Source organism: Hyla sarda, chromosome 2 (genome assembly GCF_029499605.1).
Source record: "Hyla sarda isolate aHylSar1 chromosome 2, aHylSar1.hap1, whole genome shotgun sequence".
NCBI lineage: Eukaryota > Metazoa > Chordata > Amphibia > Anura > Hylidae > Hyla > Hyla sarda.
The window spans coordinates 113,397,250-113,422,669 of NC_079190.1; the positions used below are offsets into that span (position 1 = coordinate 113,397,250).

At 47.4% G+C, this 25,420-nt stretch overlaps 1 protein-coding gene across 4 annotated transcripts in view; it reads right to left on the reverse strand.

Moving 5' to 3' along the window:
• Positions 1-25,420, reverse strand: part of LOC130355310 (sterol O-acyltransferase 2-like) — a 153,320-nt gene that overhangs the window by 63,716 nt on the left and 64,184 nt on the right. For all 4 annotated transcript variants that reach the window (XM_056555312.1, XM_056555313.1, XM_056555315.1 and 1 more), the window contains one exon: positions 12,628-12,673. In XM_056555312.1, coding sequence (XP_056411287.1) covers positions 12,628-12,673 — 46 coding nt within the window. The remainder of the gene's footprint in view (positions 1-12,627; positions 12,674-25,420) is intronic.

Below are 25,420 nucleotides of genomic sequence, written 5' to 3' on the forward strand. Positions count from 1 at the left end.
CGTTTCCTTGTGTGTTCCTAGCCTGTGTTCCAGACCTCCTGCCGTTGCCCCTGACTACGATCCTTGCTGCCTGCCCCGACCTTCTGCTTCGTCCGACCTTGCTTCTGTCTACTCCCTTGTACCGCGCCTATCTTCAGCAGTCAGAGAGGTTGAGCCGTTGCTAGTGGATACGACCTGGTCACTACCGCCGCAGCAAGACCATCCCGCTTTGCGGCGGGCTCTGGTGAAAACCAGTAGTGACTTAGAACCTGTCCACTAGCACGGTCCACGCCAATCCCTCTCTGGCACAGAGGATCCACCTCCTGCCAGCCGGCATCGTGACAGTAGATCCGGCCATGGATCCCGCTGAAGTTCCTCTGCCAGTTGTCGCCGACCTCACCACGGTGGTCGCCCAGCAGTCACAACAGATAGCGCAACAAGGCCACCAGCTGTCTCAACTGACCGTGATGCTACAGCAGCTACTACCACAGCTTCAGCAATCATCTCCTCCGCCAGCTCCTGCACCTCCTCCGCAGCGAGTGGCCGCTTCAGGCCTACGACTATCCTTGCCGGATAAATTTGATGGGGACTCTAAATTTTGCCGTGGCTTTCTTTCTCAATGTTCCCTGCACTTGGAGATGATGTCGGACCAGTTTCCTACTGAAAGGTCTAAGGTGGCTTTCGTAGTCAGCCTTCTGTCTGGAAAAGCTCTGTCATGGGCCACACCGCTCTGGGACCGCAATGACCCCGTCACTGCCTCTGTACACTCCTTCTTCTCGGAAATTCGAAGTGTCTTTGAGGAACCTGCCCGAGCCTCTTCTGCTGAGACTGCCCTGTTGAACCTGGTCCAGGGTAATTCTTCCGTTGGCGAGTACGCCGTACAATTCCGTACTCTTGCTTCAGAACTATCCTGGAATAATGAGGCCCTCTGCGCGACCTTTAAAAAAGGCCTATCCAGCAACATTAAAGATGTTCTGGCCGCACGAGAAATCCCTGCTAACCTACATGAACTCATTCATCTAGCCACTCGCATTGACATGCGTTTTTCCGAAAGGCGTCAGGAGCTCTGCCAGGATATGGACTTTGTTCGCACGAGGCGTTTTTTCTTCCCGGCTCCTCTCTCCTCTGGTCCCCTGCAATCCGTTCCTGTGCCTCCCGCCGTGGAGGCTATGCAGGTCGACCGGTCTCGCCTGACACCTCAAGAGAGGACACGACGCCGCATGGAGAATCTCTGCCTGTACTGTGCCGGTACCGAACACTTCCTGAAGGATTGTCCTATCCGTCCTCCCCGTCTGGAAAGACGTACGCTGACTCCGCACAAAGGTGAGACAGTCCTTGATGTCAACTCTGCTTCTTCACGTCTTACTGTGCCTGTGCGGATATCTGCCTCTACCTTCTCCTTCTCTACTATGGCCTTCTTGGATTCCGGATCTGCAGGAAATTTTATTTTGGCCTCTCTCATCAACAGGTTCAACATCCCGGTGACCAGTCTCGCCAGACCCCTCTACATCAATTGTGTTAACAATGAAAGATTGGACTGTACCATACGTTTCCGCACGGAGCCCCTCCTAATGTGCATCGGACCTCATCACGAGAAAATTGAGTTTTTGGTCCTCCCCAATTGCACTTCCGAAATTCTCCTTGGACTACCCTGGCTTCAACACCATTCCCCAACCCTGGATTGGTCCACTGGGGAGATCAAGAGTTGGGGCCCCTCTTGTTTCAAGGACTGCCTTAAACCGGTTCCCAGTACTCCTTGCCGTGACCCTGTGGTTTCCCCTGTAACCGGTCTCCCTAAGGCCTATATGGACTTTGCGGATGTTTTTTGCAAAAAACAAGCTGAGACTCTACCTCCTCACAGGCCTTATGACTGTCCTATTGACCTCCTCCCGGGCACTACTCCACCCCGGGGCAGAATTTATCCTCTCTCTGCCCCAGAGACTCTTGCTATGTCTGAGTACATCCAGGAAAATTTAAAAAAGGGCTTTATCCGCAAATCCTCCTCTCCTGCCGGAGCCGGATTTTTCTTTGTGTCCAAAAAAGATGGCTCCCTACGTCCTTGCATTGACTACCGCGGTCTTAATAAAATCACGGTAAAGAACCGCTACCCCCTACCTCTCATCTCTGAACTCTTTGATCGCCTCCAAGGTGCCCACATCTTTACCAAACTGGACTTAAGAGGTGCTTATAATCTCATCCGCATCAGAGAGGGGGATGAATGGAAAACGGCATTTAACACTAGAGATGGACACTTTGAGTATCTGGTCATGCCCTTTGGCCTGTGCAACGCCCCTGCCGTCTTCCAAGACTTTGTTAATGAAATTTTTCGTGATCTCTTATATTCCTGTGTTGTTGTATATCTGGACGATATCCTGATTTTTTCTGCCAACCTAGAAGAACACCGCCAGCATGTCCGCATGGTTCTTCAGAGACTTCGTGACAATCAACTTTTTGCCAAAATGGAGAAATGTCTGTTTGAATGTCAATCTCTTCCTTTCCTAGGATACTTGGTCTCTGGCCAGGGACTACAAATGGATCCAGACAAACTCTCTGCCGTCTTAGATTGGCCACGCCCCTCCGGACTCCGTGCTATCCAACGTTTTTTGGGGTTCGCCAATTATTACAGACAATTTATTCCACATTTTTCCACCATTGTGGCTCCTATCGTGGCTTTAACCAAAAAGAATGCCAATCCTAAGTCATGGCCTCCTCAAGCGGAAGACGAGTTTAAACAGCTCAAGTCTGCCTTTTCTTCGGCTCCCGTGCTCTCCAGACCTGACCCATCTAAACCCTTCCTATTGGAGGTTGATGCCTCCTCAGTAGGAGCTGGAGCGGTCCTTCTACAAAAAAATTCTTCCGGGCATGCTGTTACTTGTGGTTTTTTTTCTAGGACCTTCTCTCCGGCGGAGAGGAACTACTCCATCGGGGATCGAGAGCTTCTAGCCATTAAATTAGCACTTGAGGAATGGAGGCATCTGCTGGAGGGATCAAGATTTCCAGTTATTATTTACACCGATCACAAGAACCTCTCCTATCTCCAGTCTGCCCAACGGCTGAATCCTCGCCAGGCCAGGTGGTCTCTGTTCTTTGCCCGATTTAATTTTGAAATTCACTTTCGGCCTGCCGATAAGAACATTAGGGCCGATGCTCTCTCTCGTTCCTCGGATGCCTCGGAAGTAGAGCTCTCTCCGCAACACATCATTCCTCCTGACTGCCTGATCTCCACTTCTCCAGCCTCCATCAGGCAAACTCCTCCAGGGAAGACCTTCGTCTCTCCACGCCAACGCCTCGGAATCCTCAAATGGGGTCACTCCTCCCATCTCGCAGGTCATGCGGGCATCAAGAAATCCGTGCAACTCATCTCTCGTTTCTATTGGTGGCCGACTCTGGAGACGGATGTTGTGGATTTTGTGCAAGCCTGCACTGTCTGTGCCCGGGATAAGACTCCTCGCCAGAAGCCCGCTGGTCTTCTTCATCCTCTGCCTGTCCCCGAACAGCCTTGGTCTCTGATTGGTATGGACTTTATTACAGACTTACCCCCATCCCGTGGCAACACTGTTGTTTGGGTGGTCGTTGATCGATTCTCCAAGATTGCACATTTCATCCCTCTTCCTGGTCTTCCTTCAGCGCCTCAGTTGGCAAAACAATTTTTTGTACACATTTTTCGTCTTCACGGGTTGCCGACGCAGATCGTCTCGGATAGAGGCGTCCAATTCGTGTCAAAATTCTGGAGGGCTCTCTGTAAACAACTCAAGATTAAATTAAACTTTTCTTCTGCATATCATCCTCAATCCAATGGGCAAGTAGAAAGAATTAACCAGGTCCTGGGTGATTATTTACGGCATTTTGTTTCCTCCCGCCAGGATGACTGGGCAGATCTTCTACCATGGGCCGAATTCTCGTATAACTTCAGAGTCTCTGAATCTTCCTCCAAATCCCCATTTTTCGTGGTGTACGGCCGTCACCCTCTTCCCCCCCTCCCTACTCCCTTGCCCTCTGGTTTGCCCGCTGTGGATGAAATATCTCGTGATCTTTCCACCATATGGAAAGAGACCCAAAATTCTCTCTTACAGGCTTCATCACGCATGAAGAAGTTTGCTGATAAGAAAAGAAGAGCTCCCCCCATTTTTTCTCCTGGAGACAAGGTATGGCTCTCCGCTAAATATGTCCGCTTCCGTGTCCCTAACTACAAATTGGGACCACGCTATCTTGGTCCTTTCAAAATTTTGTGCCAGATTAATCCTGTCTCTTACAAACTTCTTCTTCCTCCTTCTCTTCGTATTCCTAATGCCTTTCACGTTTCTCTTCTTAAACCACTCATCATCAACCGTTTCTCTCCCAAACTTGTTTCTCCCACTCCTGTTTCCGGCTCCTCGGACATCTTCTCCGTAAAGGAGATACTGGCCTCCAAGAAGGTCAGAGGGAAAACTTTTTTTTTGGTCGATTGGGAGGGTTGTGGTCCTGAAGAGAGATCCTGGGAACCTGAGGACAATATCCTAGACAAAAGTCTGCTCCTCAGGTTCTCAGGCTCTAAGAAGAGGGGGAGACCCAAGGGGGGGGTACTGTTACGCCGAGCGCTCCGGGTCCCCGCTCCTCCCCGGAGCGCTCGCTACACTCTCGCTACTGCAGCGCTCCGGTCAGATCCACTGACCCGGTGCGCTGCGATACCGCCTCCAGCCGGGATGCGATTCGCGATGCGGGTGGCGCCCGCTTGCGATGCGCACCCCGGCTCCCGTACCTGACTCGCTCTCCGTCGGTCCTGTCCCGGCGCGCGCGGCCCCGCTCCCTAGGGCGCGCGCGCGCCAGGTCTCTGCGATTTAAAGGGCCACTGCGCCGCTGATTGGCGCAGTGGTTCTAATTAGTGTGTTCACCTGTGCACTCCCTATTTATACCTCACTTCCCCTGCACTCCCTCGCCGGATCTTGTTGCCATTGTGCCAGTGAAAGCGTTTCCTTGTGTGTTCCTAGCCTGTGTTCCAGACCTCCTGCCGTTGCCCCTGATTACGATCCTTGCTGCCTGCCCCGACCTTCTGCTACGTCCGACCTTGCTTCTGTCTACTCCCTTGTACCGCGCCTATCTTCAGCAGTCAGAGAGGTTGAGCCGTTGCTAGTGGATATGACCTGGTCACTACCGCCGCAGCAAGACCATCCCGCTTTGCGGCGGGCTCTGGTGAAAACCAGTAGTGACTTAGAACCGGTCCACTAGCACGGTCCACGCCAATCCCTCTCTGGCACAGAGGATCCACCTCCTGCCAGCCGGCATCGTGACACAAGTCAATATTAATTGCAAAAAGGTAAAAGTGTCCTTGTCATTGAGAAAAACCTGACTCTTGCAGTAAACTATTGTTGATCTTGTACATTGGCACTCCATTAGGGCCTACTGCAAGACTTAACTAATGTGTGTCCAGCAAAGATTTTTTACCAAGTTAAAATTATACAATCAGCAGAAGACCAAGTGTTTGCCTATTCATTGGCTTATTGTTGACCCTATTTCACAAGGCAATATCCACCTTGGCACTTTGTGTAATAGTAATCACCTTGTGTAATAGTGCCCTTTAACCTTTAAAAAGGCACAAAACAGAAGCCTGGACTAAAGGTATAGCAAAGCTGATAAATACATTATTTGCCTTCCATGACCTCATGACTGTCACGATGCCGGCTGGCAGGTAGTGGATCCTCTGTGCCAGAGAGGGATTGGCGTGGACCGTGCTAGTGGACCGGTTCTAAGCCACTACTGGTTTTCACCAGAGCCCGCCGCAAAGCGGGATGGTCTTGCTGCGGCGGTAGTGACCAGGTCGTATCCACTAGCAACGGCTCACCTCTCTGGCTGCTGAAGATAGGCGCGGTACAAGGGAGTAGGCAAAAGCAAGGTCGGACGTAGCAGAAGGTCGGGGCAGGCAGCAAGGATCGTAGTCAGGGGCAACGGCAGAAGGTCTGGAAACACAGGCAAGGAACACACAAGGAACGCTTTCACTGGCACTAAGGCAACAAGATCCGGCAAGGGAGTGCAGGGGAAGTGAGGTGATATAGGGAAGTGCACAGGTGAACACACTAATTGGAACCACTGCGCCAATCAGCGGCGCAGTGGCCCTTTAAATCGCAGAGACCCGGCGCGCGCGCGCCCTAGGGAGCGGGGCCGCGCGCGCCGGGACAGAACAGACGGAGAGCGAGTCAGGTAGGGGAGCCGGGGTGCGCATCGCGAGCGGGCGCTACCCGCATCGCGAATCGCATCCCGGCTGGCAGCGGAATCGCAGCGCCCCGGGTCAGAGGACGTGACCGGAGCGCTGCCGCGGGGAGAGTGAAGCGAGCGCTCCGGGGAGGAGCGGGGACCCGGAGCGCTCGGCGTAACAGTACCCCCCCCTTGGGTCTCCCCCTCTTCTTAGAGCCTGAGAACCTGAGGAGCAGACTTTTGTCTAGGATGTTGTCCTCAGGTTCCCAGGATCTCTCTTCAGGACCACAACCCTCCCAGTCCACTAAAAAAAAATTTTTCCCTCTGACCTTTTTGGCAGCTAAAATTTCTTTGACCGAGAAGATGTCCGAGGAGCCGGAAACAGGAGTGGGAGGAACAGATTTGGGAGAAAAACGGTTGAGGATGAGTGGTTTGAGAAGAGAGACGTGAAAGGCATTAGGGATACGAAGAGAGGGAGGAAGAAGAAGTTTATAAGAGACAGGATTAATTTGACACAAAATTTTGAAAGGACCAAGATAGCGTGGTCCCAACTTGTAGCTAGGGACACGGAAGCGGACATATTTAGCGGAGAGCCATACCTTGTCTCCAGGGGAAAAAACGGGGGGAGCTCTTCTTTTCTTATCCGCGAACTTCTTCATGCGTGATGAAGCCTGTAAGAGAGAATTTTGGGTCTCTCTCCATATGATGGAAAGGTCACGAGAAATTTCATCCACAGCGGGCAGACCAGAGGGCAAGGGAGTAGGGAGGGGGGGAAGAGGGTGACGGCCGTACACCACGAAAAATGGGGATTTGGAGGAAGACTCAGAGACCCTGAAGTTATACGAGAATTCGGCCCATGGGAGGAGATCTGCCCAGTCATCCTGGCGGGAGGAAACAAAATGTCGCAAATAATCACCCAAGATCTGGTTAATCCTTTCTACTTGTCCATTGGACTGGGGATGATATGCAGAAGAAAAATTTAATTTAATCTTGAGTTGTTTACAGAGAGCCCTCCAGAATTTAGACACGAATTGGACGCCTCTATCCGAGACAATCTGCGTAGGCAACCCGTGAAGACGAAAAATGTGTACAAAAAATTGTTTAGCCAACTGAGGCGCAGAAGGAAGACCAGGAAGAGGGATGAAATGTGCCATTTTGGAGAATCGATCAACGACCACCCAAATAACAGTGTTGCCACGGGAAGGGGGTAAATCAGTAATAAAATCCATACCAATCAGAGACCAAGGCTGTTCGGGGACAGGCAGAGGATGAAGAAAACCAGCGGGCTTCTGGCGAGGAGTCTTATCCCGGGCACAGATAGTGCAGGCTCGCACAAAGTCCACAACATCCGTCTCCAGAGTCGGCCACCAATAGAAGCGGGAGATGAGTTGCACAGATTTCTTGATACCCGCATGACCTGCGAGATGGGAGGAGTGACCCCATTTGAGGATTCCGAGGCGTTGGCGAGGAGAAACAAAGGTCTTTCCTGGAGGAGTCTGCCTGATGGAGTCAGGAGAAGTGGAGATCAGGCAGTCAGGTGGAATGATGTGTTGCGGAGAGAGTTCAACTTCTGAGGCATCCGAGGAACGAGAGAGAGCATCGGCCCTAATGTTCTTATCGGCAGGACGAAAGTGAATCTCAAAATTAAATCGGGCAAAGAACAGAGACCACCGGGCCTGGCGAGGATTCAGCCGTTGGGCAGACTGGAGGTAGGAGAGGTTCTTGTGGTCGGTGTAGATAATAACAGGAGAACTTGATCCCTCCAGCAGATGCCTCCATTCCTCAAGTGCTAATTTAATGGCTAGAAGCTCTCGATCCCCGATGGAGTAGTTCCTCTCCGCTGGAGAGAAGGTCCTAGAGAAAAAACCACAAGTGACAGCATGCCCGGAAGAATTTTTTTGTAGAAGAACAGCTCCAGCTCCCACTGAGGAGGCATCAACCTCCAATAGGAAGGGTTTGGAAGGGTCAGGTCTGGAGAGGACGGGAGCCGAAGAAAAGGCAGACTTGAGTCGTTTAAAGGCGTCTTCTGCTTGAGGAGGCCAGGACTTGGGATCAGCATTTTTTTTGGTTAAAGCCACGATAGGAGCCACAATGGTAGAAAAATGTGGAATAAATTGCCTGTAATAATTGGCGAACCCCAAAAAGCGTTGGATAGCACGGAGTCCGGAGGGGCGTGGCCAATCTAAGACGGCAGAGAGTTTGTCTGGATCCATCTGTAGTCCCTGGCCAGAGACCAAATATCCTAGAAAAGGAAGAGATTGGCATTCAAACAGACATTTCTCAATTTTGGCATAGAGTTGGTTGTCACGAAGTCTCTGAAGAACCATACGGACATGCTGGCGGTGTTCTTCTAGATTGGCAGAAAAAATTAGGATATCGTCCAGATATACAACAACACAGGAGTATAACAGATCACGAAAAATTTCATTGACAAAGTCTTGGAAGACGGCAGGGGCGTTGCACAGTCCAAAGGGCATGACCAGATACTCAAAGTGTCCATCTCTGGTGTTAAATGCCGTTTTCCACTCGTCCCCCTCTCTGATGCGGATGAGGTTATAGGCGCCTCTTAAGTCCAATTTAGTGAAGATGTGGGCACCTTGGAGGCGATCAAAGAGTTCAGAGATGAGGGGTAAGGGGTAGCGGTTCTTAACCGTGATTTTATTAAGACCGCGGTAGTCAATGCAAGGACGTAGGGAGCCATCTTTTTTGGACACAAAGAAAAATCCGGCTCCGGCAGGAGAGGAGGATTTACGGATAAAGCCCTTTTTTAGATTCTCCTGGACGTATTCGGACATGGCAAGAGTCTCTGGGGCAGAGAGAGGATAAATTCTGCCCCGGGGTGGAGTAGTGCCCGGGAGGAGGTCGATAGGGCAATCGTAAGGCCTGTGAGGAGGTAGAGTCTCAGCTTGTTTTTTGCAGAAAACATCCGCGAAGTCCATATAGGCCTTAGGGAGACCGGTTACTGGAGGAACCACAGAGTTACGGCAAGGGTTACTGGGAACCGGTTTTAGACAGTTCTTGGAACAAGAGGACCCCCAACTCTTGATCTCCCCAGTGGACCAATCCAGGGTAGGGGAATGAAGTTGAAGCCAGGGAAGTCCAAGGAGAATTTCCCAGGTGCAATTGGGGAGGACCAAAAGTTCAATCCTCTCATGATGAGATCCGATGCTCATAAGAAGGGGCTCCGTGCGGAAACGTATGGTACAGTCCAATCTTTCATTATTTACACAATTGATGTAGAGGGGTCTGGCGAGACTGGTCACCGGGATGTTGAACCTGTTGACGAGAGAGGCCAAAATAAAATTTCCTGCAGATCCAGAGTCCAAGAAGGCCACTGTAGAGAAGGAGAAGGCAGAGGCAGACATCCGCACAGGCACAGTAAGACGTGGAGAAGCAGAGTAGACATCAAGGACTGTCTCACTTTTGTGCGGAGTCAGCGTACGTCTTTCCAGGCGGGGAGGACGGATAGGACAATCTCTCAGGAAGTGTTCGGTACTAGCACAGTACAGGCAGAGGTTCTCCATACGGCGTCGTGTCCTCTCTTGAGGTGTCAGGCGAGACCGGTCGACCTGCATAGCCTCCACGGCGGGAGGCACAGGAACAGATTGCAGGGGACCAGAGGAGAGAGGAGCCGAGGAGAAGAAACGCCTCGTGCGAACAGAGTCCATATCTTGGCGGAGTTCCTGACGCCTTTCGGAAAAACGCATGTCAATGCGAGTGGCTAGGTGAATAAGTTCATGTAGATTAGCAGGAATTTCTCGTGCGGCCAGAACATCTTTAATGTTGCTGGATAGGCCTTTTTTGAAGGTCGCGCAGAGGGCCTCATTATTCCAGGACAATTCTGAAGCAAGAGTACGGAATTGTACGGCATACTCGCCAACGGAAGAATTACCCTGGACCAGGTTCAACAGGGCAGTCTCAGCAGAAGAGGCTCGGGCAGGTTCCTCAAAGACACTTCGGATTTCCGAGAAGAAGGAGTGTACAGAGGCAGTGACGGGGTCATTGCGGTCCCAGAGCGGTGTGGCCCATGACAGGGCTTTTCCGGACAGAAGGCTGACTACGAAAGCCACCTTAGACCTTTCAGTGGGAAACAGGTCCGACATCATCTCCAGATGCAGGGAACATTGGGAAAGAAAGCCACGGCAAAACTTAGAGTCCCCATCAAATTTATCCGGCAAGGATAAGCGTATCCCAGGAGCGGCCACTCGCTGCGGAGGAGGTGCAGGAGCTGGCGGAGGAGATGACTGCTGAAGCTGTGGTAGTAACTGTTGTAGCATAACGGTCAGTTGAGACAGCTGTTGGCCTTGTTGCGCTATCTGTTGTGACTGCTGGGCGACCACCGTGGTGAGGTCAGCGACAACTGGCAGAGGAACTTCAGCGGGATCCATGGCCGGATCTACTGTCACGATGCCGGCTGGCAGGTAGTGGATCCTCTGTGCCAGAGAGGGATTGGCGTGGACCGTGCTAGTGGACCGGTTCTAAGCCACTACTGGTTTTCACCAGAGCCCGCCGCAAAGCGGGATGGTCTTGCTGCGGCGGTAGTGACCAGGTCGTATCCACTAGCAACGGCTCACCTCTCTGGCTGCTGAAGATAGGCGCGGTACAAGGGAGTAGGCAAAAGCAAGGTCGGACGTAGCAGAAGGTCGGGGCAGGCAGCAAGGATCGTAGTCAGGGGCAACGGCAGAAGGTCTGGAAACACAGGCAAGGAACACACAAGGAACGCTTTCACTGGCACTAAGGCAACAAGATCCGGCAAGGGAGTGCAGGGGAAGTGAGGTGATATAGGGAAGTGCACAGGTGAACACACTAATTGGAACCACTGCGCCAATCAGCGGCGCAGTGGCCCTTTAAATCGCAGAGACCCGGCGCGCGCGCGCCCTAGGGAGCGGGGCCGCGCGCGCCGGGACAGAACAGACGGAGAGCGAGTCAGGTAGGGGAGCCGGGGTGCGCATCGCGAGCGGGCGCTACCCGCATCGCGAATCGCATCCCGGCTGGCAGCGGAATCGCAGCGCCCCGGGTCAGAGGACGTGACCGGAGCGCTGCCGCGGGGAGAGTGAAGCGAGCGCTCCGGGGAGGAGCGGGGACCCGGAGCGCTCGGCGTAACAATGACCCAGTCGACCTTGAAGCCGCTGACGGACATCCTCCAAGGGACCCTCCCGACACCCCTTCAATCCTTCCAATATTTCCAACTTCGTCACTTCTACTCTACCGCCATACATTCCGCAAGACTCCACAGACCCCTCACTACCTTTGAACGTCTCTGCATCCGAGATGTGACCCCACACCACACTATTAGCACTTTATATCCACTGGTTCTTGAACACTACATGAAGAAACCGCTGCTATAAAAATCGGGTTGGGAGGCTGAACTGGGTCATGCTATCCCTGATGAAGACTGGTCTACAGCCCTGTCCCGGTGTCACTACACCTCTATCTCGTGTAGAGCACAGGAGACCAACTTTAAAGTCCTCTCCAGATGGTACAGAGTGCCGACACTTCTAGCTTAATTCTACCCCGGTGTCTGACGAGTGTTGGAGCTGTGGGGAACCCCGCGGCTCGATGCTCCATGTGTGTCCAAAGATCGTGTCCAAAGATCTTGCCTTTCTGGACACAGATTTGTACATTAGTATCTCGCATCACGTCTATCCACCTGCCACAAACACCCGAGACCCTACTCCTCTCCATACTGCCAATGGACATACCACGGCCCACTTCTAAATTGCTCTCCTTCCTCCTCATGGCAGCTAGAGTGGTGATTCCCCGACACTGGAAAACTTCCACCCCTCCTACCACCTCGTCCTGGCTCCGGGAGGTGACACACCTCCATAGAATGGAGGAACTCATAGCTGATTCTTCCGCCCAACTGACCAGATACTTCTCAATCTGGCACCCCTGGTCCTCGTTCCTTGCCTCTCCGGACTATGTGTCTCTTTGTCTAGACTCCTAGTCCTGCATGTTGCCTTCCCCCCCAAATTGGGTAGCTGTTTACACTTTTATTCCACTCATCTCACATGCCATATCTCTCTATTGGATGTCCGGGTCGCCCACTAGCACCTCCCTTGCCAGGTGAGTTCTGTTTGTCTTCCTGTCGCCCCTCTCTCTCCTTCCCCCTCCTCCTCCCCTCTTCCACTCCTTTATCTATTCTTCTCCCCTGCTTTACTATCAGGATACCTTGTATTGTAAGCTATCTGATGTTGGTGGGATATCTCTTGTCTAAAGCTTACGCCAGCTATTGTAACCATACACTTTTGATTGATAGATCTGACCTGTTATTGTGGACTGTTTTGTTACTTTTGTGTTTTTCTGAAGGAAACCAGCGGACTCTGTACCCTTCTTCTGCTTCTGGATTATGTTATATTGTATTAAAATTCAATAAATTTTACTTTGAAAAAAAAAACCAAAATACATTATTTGCAGCAGCAAGAGAGTTGGAAATCAGGCATGTTTTATTGTCTATGACGAGTCTTCACCTAACCTTACCTGGGCAAAGTTCTTCGCCACATAATTCCACCTGATGTACGGTGTTCTGTGTGGAGGCAAAACATAATGTCACACAGGTCTCAATCTATGTTAACTAGAAAGAATACACTTTGTACATTTTTATGTCTGAAAGTTTCCAAGCTTTTCTGACAGTTCATGATATAACATAGATAATATATTATCTAGATTTCCTACTTTATGCCCATGCAAGGCTTTGAAATATTTAATACATCTTTAGGGTAGGGTCACACACAGTGCATCCGCAGCGTATTTCATGCTGTGGATGTGCCCGCCACTGGCAGTCACAGAGCGACTGCACAGTGAGTTTCCAGCTGTGATCGGATAGCTCTGTTGCTTAGCTCATAGTGGCAATCAAGAGCGGATACACCGAGGTACCTGGATGCAGCTGGGAGCTCCCTCTGCAGTTGCTCTGTAACTGACAGTGAAATACTCAGCGGGTACACTGTGTGTGACCCTACCCTTACAATGTACAACTATTCATGTGCCACCAAGCAATTCCGTAGTGGGGTCAGGATGAATCCCTATGCCAAATATATAGCCGGGCACTAACCAGTACAATTTTCTCTATTTTACTACCATGAACTACCGTTGTATCCCTGGGACAGAATATTATGTCATGATAAAGTTTTAGCCTATTTTTTGTGTGCTATTCACATTTCTGATATTGATCTCAATGTAAATGTCCCTAACATAGATTTGCATGCAGTGGTTATGGCAAAAAGCATAGACAGATTGAAACGTTGACAATGGAACTTTGCGTATTGAATAGCCTCATGCAGGAAAGGTCTCAGCTCTAGCCAAAACTGAGTTTCCAATTTGTAGTTGTAGATAGACTTTAGTGTTAAGAATTTTTTTTTAAATTCATTCAGTAGTTTCTCAATTGATAAACTATCAGGAAAGATGAACCAAAAAGTGCGTAGGGAGGGGAATTCCCATCAAATATGAGACATAGTACCTAAAAAATGGTCACAGCGCCAAAAATAAGATTCCATCAGGTACCATTGGTGAAGCTGGGCCAGAATCCAGTATCTACTGTCATGGCCGTAAATGTTGGCACCCTTGAAATTTTTCTATAAAATGAAGTATTTCTCACAGAAAAGGATTGCAGTAACACATGTTTTGCTATACACCCTTTGCGTGTATTGAAACTAAATCAAAAAAGGGAGGGAAAAAAAGCAAAATTGGACATAATGTTACACCAAACTCCAAAAATGGGCTGGACAAAATTATTGGCACCCTTAACTTAATATTTGGTTGCACACCCTTTGGAAACAATAACTGAAATCAGTCGTTCCTATAACCATCAATTAGCTTCTTACACCTCTCAGCAGGAATGTTGGAGCACTCTTCCTTTGCAAACTGCTCCAGGTCTCTCTTATTGGAAGGGCGCCTTTTCCCAACAGCAATTTTAAGATCTATCCCCAGGTATTCAATGGTATTTAGATCTAGACTCATTGCTTGCTACTTTAGAACTCTCCAGTGCTTTGTTTCCATCAATTTTTGGGTGCTTTTTTATGTATGTTTGGGGTCATTGTCCTGCTGGAAGACCCAAGATCTCGGACACAAACCCAGCATTCTGACACTGGGCTGTACAGTGCGACCCAAAATCTGTTGGTAATCCTCCAATTTTATGATGTCTTGCACACATTTAAGGCACCCAGTTCCAGAGGCAGCAAAACAACCCCAAAACATCATTGGACCTCCACCATATTTCACTGTAGGTAATGTGTTCTTTTCTGTGTAGGCTTCATTCCATCTTCGGTAAACAGTAGAATGATGTGCTTTATCAAAAAGCTCTATCTTGATCTCATCTGTCCACAAGACCTTTTCTCAGAAGGATTTTGGTTTACTCTAGTTCATTTTGGCAAAATGTAGTCTTGCTTTTTTAGGTCTCTGTGTCAGCAGTGAGGTCCTCCTGGGTCTCCTGCCATAGTGTTTCATTTCATTTGAATGTCGATGGATAGTTAAAGCTGACACTGATGCTCCCTGAGCCTGCAGGACAGCTTGATAATCTTTGGAACTTGTTTGGGGCTGCTTATCCACCATCCGGACTATCCTGCGTTGACACCTTTCATAAATTTTTCTCTTCCGTCCACACCCAGGGAGATTAGCTACAGTGCTATGGGTTGCAAACTTCTTGATAATGTTGCACACTGTGGACAAAGGCAAATCTAGATCTCTGGAGATAGACTTGTAACCTTGAGATTGTTGATATTTTCCACAATTTTGGTTCTCAAGTCCTCAGACAGTTCTATTCTCTTCTTTCTGTTGTTCATGCTTAGTGTGGCACACAAAGACAAGCAATACAAAGACTAAGTGAACTTCTCTCCTTTTTATCTGCTTTCAGGTGTGATTTTTATATTGGCCACATCTGTTACTTGCCCCAGGTGAGTTTAAAGGAACATCACATGCTTGAAACAATCTTATTTTTAAACAATTTTGAAAGGGTGCCAATAATTTAATTCAGTCCATTTTTGGAGTTTGGTGTGACATTATGTTCAATTTGCTTTTTTCTCCCTTTTTTGGTTTAGTTCCAATACACACAAAGGGAATAAACATGTGTATAGCAAAACGTGTTACAGCAATCCTTTTCTGTGAGAAATACTTCAGTTTCTTGAAAAATTTCAGGGATGTCAACATTTACGGCCATGACTGCATGTGAAAGAATTTTGTAATTAGTTTCTTATGCTTCGTGGTTATCCCCAACTTATGAGAAAGATGGAATCATTTTTGTCACTGAAAAGGCATAAATTGCTTGTTCAGTTCGTCCTCCCAGGCCACACCAAAACAGAGGAAGGGTAGTGGAAGAGCTAGACAATAACAGCCGATAGAGGAAGCCTATGGCATGTAGAGGGGATATAGGCACAGAGTTTCATAGGAGGTCAAGTCTCAATGCAATTTATCGGTCTGTTTTCTTTTTTCTAAACTTTATTTATAACATTTTCACAATTTTATAATAAGAAATGACAAAACAGTAAGCATATCAAAATGCCGCAAACAGCATAGGCAGAGCTGGGTACGCAAGGTGCCTCGGACATGAACCAATACGCAAGAAAAAAATTAAGTCAACAGCGCAGTTCAACTCCCATTCCCCCGGACCACACAAACACACCCATCCATACATAAACAGTACATAAATAAGAGGAAAATAAATTACCGTACCAAGGAGAAAGGAAACACAAAAAGAAATAGGACTAAAGAGAAGAAAAACTCTAGAAAAGGATACTCGATCTTGTTGAAATTCCTCCGCCATGTTACAGAACAATGTATCCGCTTCATCCCACACCATCTGAAAGGCATATGGGTCCTAAGGTATTGCTAATGGGCGATCGACAGTACCATTCAGTATGTCTAAATGGTAAAACAAAAGCCTCAATTTGGGACCTACCATAGTGCGCAACCACAAACGTTCGCAATTTGGCAAAGAACTTCCTTGCATTTCTCTCAGTATGCCTCTCTGTGTCCAGTCTGTCGACCTCCATGAAGGATTTCAACTCCTCAACCATGTCAGCCAGTACTGGCATATAGGGTTGGACCCAGTCTCTGAGAAGGACACGTTTTGCAACCAACACGATGACATGAAGGAAGCGAGGAACACCACGCAGTCCGACTGCCACAGCTGCCTCAGGGTCGACACACTGGAAGAAAAGAGCCTGAGGGGTCATAGGAACCCGCATCTGAGTTCTTGGGCATCCCCATATCCCGTTAAAGAAATCCATACAAGGACTAGAACATTTTGGGCAGGATGTAATTCTATCAGGAAACGCTGGTGAGGCCGGGAGATTAAATCCCAGATAGCCAAAATGCATGCGTTCACTGATAACATTGTCTCGAACCTTGGCCCAGCTGTCCACGAGCTTCCCCATCCTGCAAAATAGATTCCCATTTGGCAAACACCCGCCTCCTAGATACCTTAAGGAACTAGCCACTAAAACAAGTATAGAGGCATGACAATGTCCAATTCCGGGGCTGAGGGCCTACAACATCTTCAGAGGGAGAGGGGGACACCCCAGAGGAGGGATTGCAGAGGCGCAACTTGCAGATGGAGAGAAAGTGAGATACCTGAAGAAAATGAGAGGGTGATAAGGAGAAGTTTGTTAACAATTCCTGTTGATGAAACCAGCGTTTCTCCTCTACATGTATAAGCTGTTTCGCCACTTGAATCCCTTTCAGCCGCCAACTCTCAAACAGCCTACTTTAACGTCCCTGTGGAAATTCAGGATGGCCCCAGAGGTCAAGGGGCCCAGACAAAAGGAAGGGAAGACCAAATGCTTTGCAAACTGCTTTCCAGGTTAAAACAGTGACCCTTACAACTAAAGAGCGCTTTATGTGGATCAGGAGACAGGGAATGCGTGTGTGTAAACAAGCTGAGAACTTCCATGAGAAGACCAGGTCAGCTTCAGTATCATATTTAGAGTGAAAACTAGATTCATGTAGCCAGTCCATAACGTGCCTAAAAATAAAAGCCAGGTTATAGTAGCGAATGTTGGGAAATCCAACTCTGCTATCCGCCTTGTTTAACCCCTTAAGGACCAAGCCCATTTTGACCTTAAGGACTAGGCCAATTTCATTTTTGCATTTTCGTTTTTTCCTCCTCATATTTAAAAAATCGTAACTCTGTTATATTTTCATCTACAGACTAGTATGAGGGCTTGTTTTTTGCGCGACCAGTTGTTCTGCGTAATGACATCACTCATTTTACCATAAAATGTATGGCACAACCAACAAAAATACTATTTGTGTGGGGAAAAAAAAAATACACAATTTTGCACATTTTGTAAGGTTTAGTTTTCACGCCGTACAATTTACTGTAATAATGACATGCGTGCTTTATTCTGTGGGTCAATACGATAAAAATAATACCCATGATTATATACTTTTATATTATTGTTGCGCTTAAAAAAATCGCAAACTATTTAACCAAATTAGTATGTTTAAATTCCTTCTATTTTGACAACCTATAACTTTTTCATTTTTCCGTATAAGCGGCGGTATGAGGGCGCATTTTTTGTGTCATGATCTGTACTTTTTATTGATGACACATTTGTGTATATGAAACTTTCATAATTTTTTTTTATTATTTCTTCTTTTATAAAAGGTGACAAAAAGCAGATATTTTGCGTTTTTTGTTTTTTTACGTTCACGTCGTCCACCATACGGGATCAATAACATTATATTTTAATATTTTGGACATTTACGCATGCGGTGATACCAAATATGTGTACAATTTATTTATTTATTTTTTTACACTTAATGGGGGTAAAAATGGGAAAAAATGACATTTTACTTTTTTATTATAACTTTTTACTTTCACTTTTACACTCTAACAGTCCTTTGGTTGCTAATACTGTTCAGTGCTATACATAGCACTGATCAGTATTATCGGTCATCTTCTGCTCTGGTCTGCTCGATCTCAGACCAGAGCATAAGGCCCCTGGAGACAGCCGGAGCCAGGTGAGGGGACCTCCGGCCGCCATGCTGGATGATCGGATCCCTGTGGCAGCGCTGAGGGCGATCCGATCATCCATTTAAAGTACCGCACTGCCACAGATGCCATGATCTGTATTGATCACGGCATCTGAGGGGTTAATGGCAGACATCCGCGCGATCGCGGATGTCCGCCATTACCGGCGGGTCCCTGGCTGCTGATAGCAGCCGAGACCTGACGCGCATGACGCAAGCACCGGTCCATTACTCGCGGTCATGGCGGAGCGTAAATGTACGCCATGGTGCGTTAAGTACCACGGCACCATGATGTACATTTACGTCCATTGTCATTAAGGGGTTAAAATTAATTTCTGAAGTGTTATTCTGGAGCGTCTCCCGGCCCATATAAAATGAGTAAATGAAGAATTGAGCGCCTGCACATCCTTATGCTTGAGTAGAAGGGGTAGAGTCTGTTAATGATAAAGTAACCTCGGAAAGCTTATCATCTTGATAAGGTGACACCTCCCTAAAAGGAAAGAGGAAGATGGGGCAAGCGCAACAACTCATCATGAATCAGTGTAAAAAGGGGCGGATATGTTAGTCCCTAAGTACGTGATGTGTGGTTTAACAATCGTGGCAGGGATACCTATAGCTGACCAATAAGAGGACGGCCGGACAGATCCCAAGGGAAGTGCCTCACTTTTTAGTTGGTTTATTTTGTACCCAGAAAATAAGCCAAAGTGGGATAGAGCGGACATCAAATGGCCGTAGTGAGCTCTCGGGTCCACTAGGAAAATCAAGATGTCATCAGCAAAAAGGGTCAATTTGACCTCCGTTCCCTGAATTTAGACCCCCAGAATACCACGGAATCTTCCAAGTACCTTGCAAGAGGTTCTAGGGCCATATTAAACAATAGGTGAGGGAGGGGGAAACCCTGTCTTGTTCCCCTAAAAAGAGGGAATTGTTGGGAGAGGAAGCCGGAGGTATGGACCTGAGCTTGAGGGGAGGAGTACAGACCCCCTAAAAAGGTACAAAAATGGCCTAGAATCCCCACTTTGTCCAGCTCCATCCCAAGCCAGTCCCACCTTACGTTGTCAAAAGCCTTCTTGGCATCAGGGCCAATAGTATGGGCGATTCTCCTGGCTGTGGGTGATGCTGTACCCTATCTAAGATTGCTAGTACTTTACGTATGTTCGCTACTGCCGACTTATTACGTACAAAGCCGACCTGTGAGGGGCCTATGAGAGAGGGAAGGAAAGCACTTAGGCGGTCCGCCAAAATTTTTTATGCCAATTTAAGATATTGATTGAGGAGAAATAGGCCAGTAGGATTGGGGAAGGAGAGGGTCTGCCGCTCATGCCGCATCACTACAACTACCAGTTTGCCCTTGCAGTAAGGACATGCTGGGAGTTGTAGTCATACAACGACAGGCTGGTGGGAAATGTGCAGGCAGGTGACAAGCAAGCAAGGGAAGATTGTCACACGCTCGCACATCTCCTGACACTTGTGCTGCATGACTATAACTACCATCATGCCCTTGCAGTAAGGACATGGTGGGAGTTGTAGTCGTGCAGCGTTTGCGAGAGATGTGTGAGCAGGTGACAAGCTTGTCACTCTCCCGCCCTGCATCACTACAACTCCCAGCATGTCTTTACTGTGCTCCGCTCTCTGGCTTCCCAGCGGAGAAAATGAAGTTATGGCACTGTAACTTCATATTTCCCGCTGGCAGCTGTGATTGGCCAGGAGGTCTGGACCAATCACAGGTCTGCCCGGGAAATATGAAATGACAGTGCTGTAATTTCATACTTCTGTCGGCCGGCTCCGCACCCAAACCACCCGCCTATATCTACCACCCACCCGCAAGCTGTTGTAAATATAACTCCTAGCATGTCCTCACTGTAAAGGCATGCTGGGGGTTGTAGTTCTGCAATACCTAGCGGGCGGGTGATAGATGCGGGCGGGTTGCCAGGGAGCGGAGCTGCGCAAAAAGTCACACAAAAATTGCTGTCAAAGGTCTTACCTGGCTTACACTTGTGACTTTTTGAACGGGTTTTGGGACTTTTTTCTTTTTATTTACTTACGTGCGACTTTCGCACTTGATAAATTCCCGACCACTGCAAAGTGAAAACTGAAAATTGCTAAGGTAGGGCTCATTGGTATTTTTTGCTTACCCATAAAAGTCGCACAAAAAATTTGCTTAGGCGCAAGTGCAACTTTTGTAAGGAAAAAACTCGAAATCCCTTGATAAATCCCCCTCATAGAGTGTAAAAAAAAGTTAAAAAACAGTTTAAAAAATATGTGTAAAAGACTCTCCCCCAATAAAAATGTAAATCACCCCTTTTTCCCATTTTATCCCTGGCTGTGAACATAAAAAAATTTCAAAAATTTTTTGTCACATCACATTCCCCCCAAAAAAAAATTAATAAAAAGCAATTAAAACATTACATATTTGCAAAAGTGCTACCAATAAAAAATACAGTTCACGGCGCAAGAAATAAGCCCTCATACATCCCTTATAGGGGTCAACATACAGTTATTTTAACCCCTTAAGGACGCAGGACGTACTCAAACGGCCCCTTTTCCGAGTCCTTAAGGACTCAGGACGTTTGAGTACATCCTGTCAAATCCCGGCCCCCCGCCGCTAGCTGGAGGGGAGCCGGTGACCGATGCCTGCTGAAATCGTTCATCAGGCATCGGGGCATATCGCCCAGGGGGGTCATGATGACCCCCCATGTCGGCGATGGCCGCAGATCGCTGGCCAATTCAGTCCAGCGATCTGCGGCAGATTCCGGGTCAATCGGGTCTCCAGTGACCCGGAATTACAGGCTGTTCGGGGCCGTCTCTGACGGCCCCGAACAGCCACAGCAAGCAGGGGTGAGGTGGCACTGGTGCCACCTCACGATCGCCCTGATTCATCAGCCAATCAGGACACCTGCTGCGGGTGTGACTCCCGCAACCCGCTCCGCCCCTCTTCCGGAAGACGTGAGCGGGTGCGGGACGTGCACCCCGGGAGCTGGGGACCCCGATCCCCGGAGTGAATGTTGGGATCGGGGCCCCAGGAGCGGCAGCGGCAGCAACGACGAGGGACTGATGTGATGCGGCTTGGATCGTTGGAGGTGAGTGACAGCCTTCTGCTGTTGCTTAGCAACAGCTCCCAGCATGCAAAAAGGGCATGCTGGGAGCTGTAGTTATGCAACAGCAGGAGGCAGACCACCACAACTCCCAGCATGCCCTTATGGGCATGCTGGGACTTATAGTTTTGCAACAGCTGGAGGCACATTTTTTTCTATGGAAAAGTGTACCTTCAGCTGTTGTGTAACTACAACTCCCAGCTTGCATAAACAGCTAAAGTGCATGCTGGGAGTTGTAGTGGTGCATCTGCTGGTTGCATAACTACAACTCCCAGCATGCCCGTTGGCTGTCGGTGACTGCTGAGAGTTGTAGTTTTGCAATAGCTGAAGGCACACTGAGTTAAGTAGCAAACCAGTGTGTCTCCAGCTGTTGCATAACTACAACCCCCAGCATCCCCAGCCAAAGTAGTATGCCTCCAGCTGTTGCATAACTACAAGACCCAGCATGCCCTTCCGCTGTCCGTACATGCTGGGGGTTGTAGCTTTTGCAACAGCTGAAGGCACACTGGTTGCAAAACACTGAGTTTGTTACCAAACTCGGTGTTTCACAACCAGTGTGCCTCCAGCTGTTGCAAAACTACAACTCCCAGCATGCACTGATAGACCGTACATCCTGGGAGTTGTAGTTTTGCAACAGCTGGATGTTCCCCCCCCACCCCCCCCAATGTGTATGTACAGGGCACACTCACATGGTCAGAGATTTACAGTAAGTATCCGGCTGCAAGTTTGAGCTGTGGCAAATTTTCTGCCGCAGCTTAAACTGCCAGCGATAAACTACTGTGAACCCCCGACCGTGCAACTGTATCCTAAAAACACTACACTACACTACACTAACACAAAATAAAATAAAAAGTATAAAACACTACATATACACATACCCCTACACAGCCCCCCTCCCCTCCCCAATAAAAATGAAAAACGTCTGGTACGCCACAGTTTCCAAAATGGAGCCTCCAGCTGTTGCAAAACAACTACTCCCAGTATTACCAGACAGCCACTGACTGTCCAGGCATGCTGGGAGTTTTACAACAGCTGGAGGCCCCCTGTTTGGGAATCACTGGCGTAGAATATCCCCATGTCCACCCCTATGCAAGTTCCTAATTTAGGCCTCAAATGCGCATGGCGCTCTCACTTCGGAGCCCTGTCGTATTTCAAGGCAACAGTTTAGGGTCACATATGGGGTATCGCCGTACTCGGGGGAAGTTGTGTTACAAATTTTGGCGGGTATTTTCTGCTTTTACCCTTTTTAAAAATGTAACATTTTTGGGAAAAGAAGCATTTTAGGTAAAAAAAATATTTTTTTTTTACATATGCAAAAGTCGTGAAACACTTTTGGGGTATTAAGGTTCACTTAACCCCTTGTTACATTCCCCAAGGGGTCTAGTTTCCAAAATGGTATGCCATGTGTTTTTTTTTTTTGCTGTTCTGGCACCATAGGGGCTTCCTAAATGCGGCATGCCCCCAGAGCAAAATTTGCTTTCAAAAAGGCAAATGTGACTTCTTCTCTTCTGAGACCTGTAGTGTGCCAGCAGAGCACTTTTCACCCCCATATGGGGTGTTTTTTGAATCGGGAGAAATTGGGCTTCATATTTTGGGGGGTATTTTCTGCTTTAACCCTTTGTAAAAATGTAAATTTTTGGGGAAACCAAGCATTTTAGGTAAATTTTTTATTTTTTTTTACATATGCAAAAGTTGTGAAACCCCTGTGGGGTATTAAGGTTCACTTTACCCCTTTTTACGTTCCCCAAGGTGTCTAGTTTCCAAAATGGTATGCCATGTGTTTTTTTTTTTTTTGCTGTCTTGGCACCATAGGGGCTTCCTAAATGTGGCATGCCCCCAGAGCAAAATTTCCTTCAAAAAAGCCAAATGTGACTCCTCTTCTGAGACCTGTAGTGCGCCAGCAGAGCACTTTTCACCCCCATAGGGGATGTTTTCTGAATCGGGAGAAATTGGGCTTCACATTTTGGGGGGTATTTTCTGCTATTACCCTTTTAAAAAATGTAAAACTTTTGGGAAACCAAGCATTTTAGGGAATTTTTTTTTTTTTTTACATATGCAAAAGTCGTGAATCAGCTGTGGGGTATTAAGGTTTACCCCTTGTTATGTTCCCCGAGGGGTCTAGTTTCCAAAATGCTATGCCATGTGGGGTTTTTTGCTGTTCTGGCACCATAGGGGCTTCCTAAAGGTGACATGCCCCCCAAAAACCATTTGTCGCTCCTTCCATTCTGAGCCCTCTACTTCGCCCACCGAACAATTAACATAGACATATGAGGTATGTGCTTACTTGAGAAAAATTGGGTTTCAAATACAAGTAAAAATTTGCTACTTTTTACCCTTGCAAAAATTAAAAAATTGAGTCTACAAAAACATGCGAGTGTAAAAAATGAAGATTGTGAATTTTCTACTTCACTTTGCTGCTATTCCTGTGAAACACCTAAAGGGTTAAAACGCTGACTAAATGTCATTTTGAATACTTTGGGGGATGCAGTTTATATAATGGGGTAATTTATGGGGTATTTCTAATATGAAGACCCTTCAAATCCACTTCAAACCTGAACTGGTCCCTGAAAAAAAACGAGTTTCAAAATTTTGTGAAAAATTGGAAAATTGCTGCTGAACTTTGAAGCCCTCTGATGTCTTCCAAAAGTAAAAACACATCAATTTTATGATGCAAACATAAAGTGGACATATTGTATATGTGAATAAAAAAAACTTTTTTTTGGAATATCCATTTTCCTTACAAGCAGAGAGCTTCAAAGTTAGAAAAATGCAAAATTTTCAAATTTTTCATCAAATTTTGGGATTTTTCACCAAGAAAGGAAGCAAGTTACCACAAAATTTTACCACTATGTTAAAGTAGAATATGTCACGAAAAAACAATCTCGGAATCAGAATGATAACTAAAAGCATTCCAGAGTTATTAATGTTTAAAGTGACAGTGGTCAGAATTGCAAAAAATGGCTGAGTCCTTAAGGTGAAAAAGGGCTCAGTCCTTAAGGGGTTAAACATACTAATTTTGTTAAAGTTTGAGATTTTTTTTAAAGTGGTACAATAATTGGAAAGCATATAACATGGGTATCATTTTAATCGTCAATTGACCCGTAGAACAAAGAAAACATGTAATTTTAATCGTAAGGCTAGGTTTCCACTTGTTTTTTTTTTTCTGGCAATTTTTGGAAAACTGCCACTGTAGTATTTGAGCCAAAGTCAGGAGTGGATCCATAAGGGAGGAGAAGTATAAGTCCTTCCTTCATATGTCCTATTCCTTTTGAATACATTTCTGGCTTTGGCTCAAAAACTGCAGTGGCAGTTTTCCAAAAACTGCCAGAAAAAAAAACAAGTGGAGACTTAGCCTCAAGCGTACACCATAAAGAGGAAACCTTCCAAAACTTGCAAAATTGCAGTTTTCTTTTCACTTTCCCCACACAAATAATATTTGGACCTCCAGGCTTGGAAACCAATGGGATTAGTCCAGACCCCCTAGTATATAAGGGGCTGTAGTCTCTAAATTAGCTCTCTTCCTGTTGGACACTAAAGAAGCACAATCTCAGCATATACTCAAGTCATCTCAACTAGGCCAAAACCTAAGGAATCTGCAGCCACTAAAAATGTGAGTTATCAAGCTCTATCTTCAATTCCTAGTAACTACTATTCAACTCAAGCATATAATTAGTAGCACAGTGGACTGCATAAATCTCAATACTACAAGTCCCAGCAAGCCTGTGAGGTATCCCGCATCCCGGTTGCCTCTAGAGAAACTGCATAAGTGTAAAGACTGTTTCACAAGAAGTTTAAGTAAAAGTTCCAGTTATTTGCACAATTCCTGCTGTGGACATTCCTTTATTGCTTGCCGTTTTTGGGTTGGTTGTCAGCTGGGCCTTATACAGAAAACAACCACATCCTGGCTTCACGACAAATCAAGGGTTAATAACATCTTGCCCCACAGGGTTAATACCACCTGCTACACCATTGCAACACCCCAGCTCACCACATAGCTTTTGGCGTCCTACGAACAGGATACAGGTGTGCACCTTTAATAACTTTGCTACCCTGACCACCGGCAACGAAAAACTGGTGTACATCGTTATTACAAGTGCCATAGTCCTCACCCTATGCAGGAATGTGTATAGAATACTGTACTTTTCGCAAGTAGCGATTGAAATTGCGCCCAAAAGTGTACAGAACATTGTTGCTGAAACTGTGCTTTGCCGGGG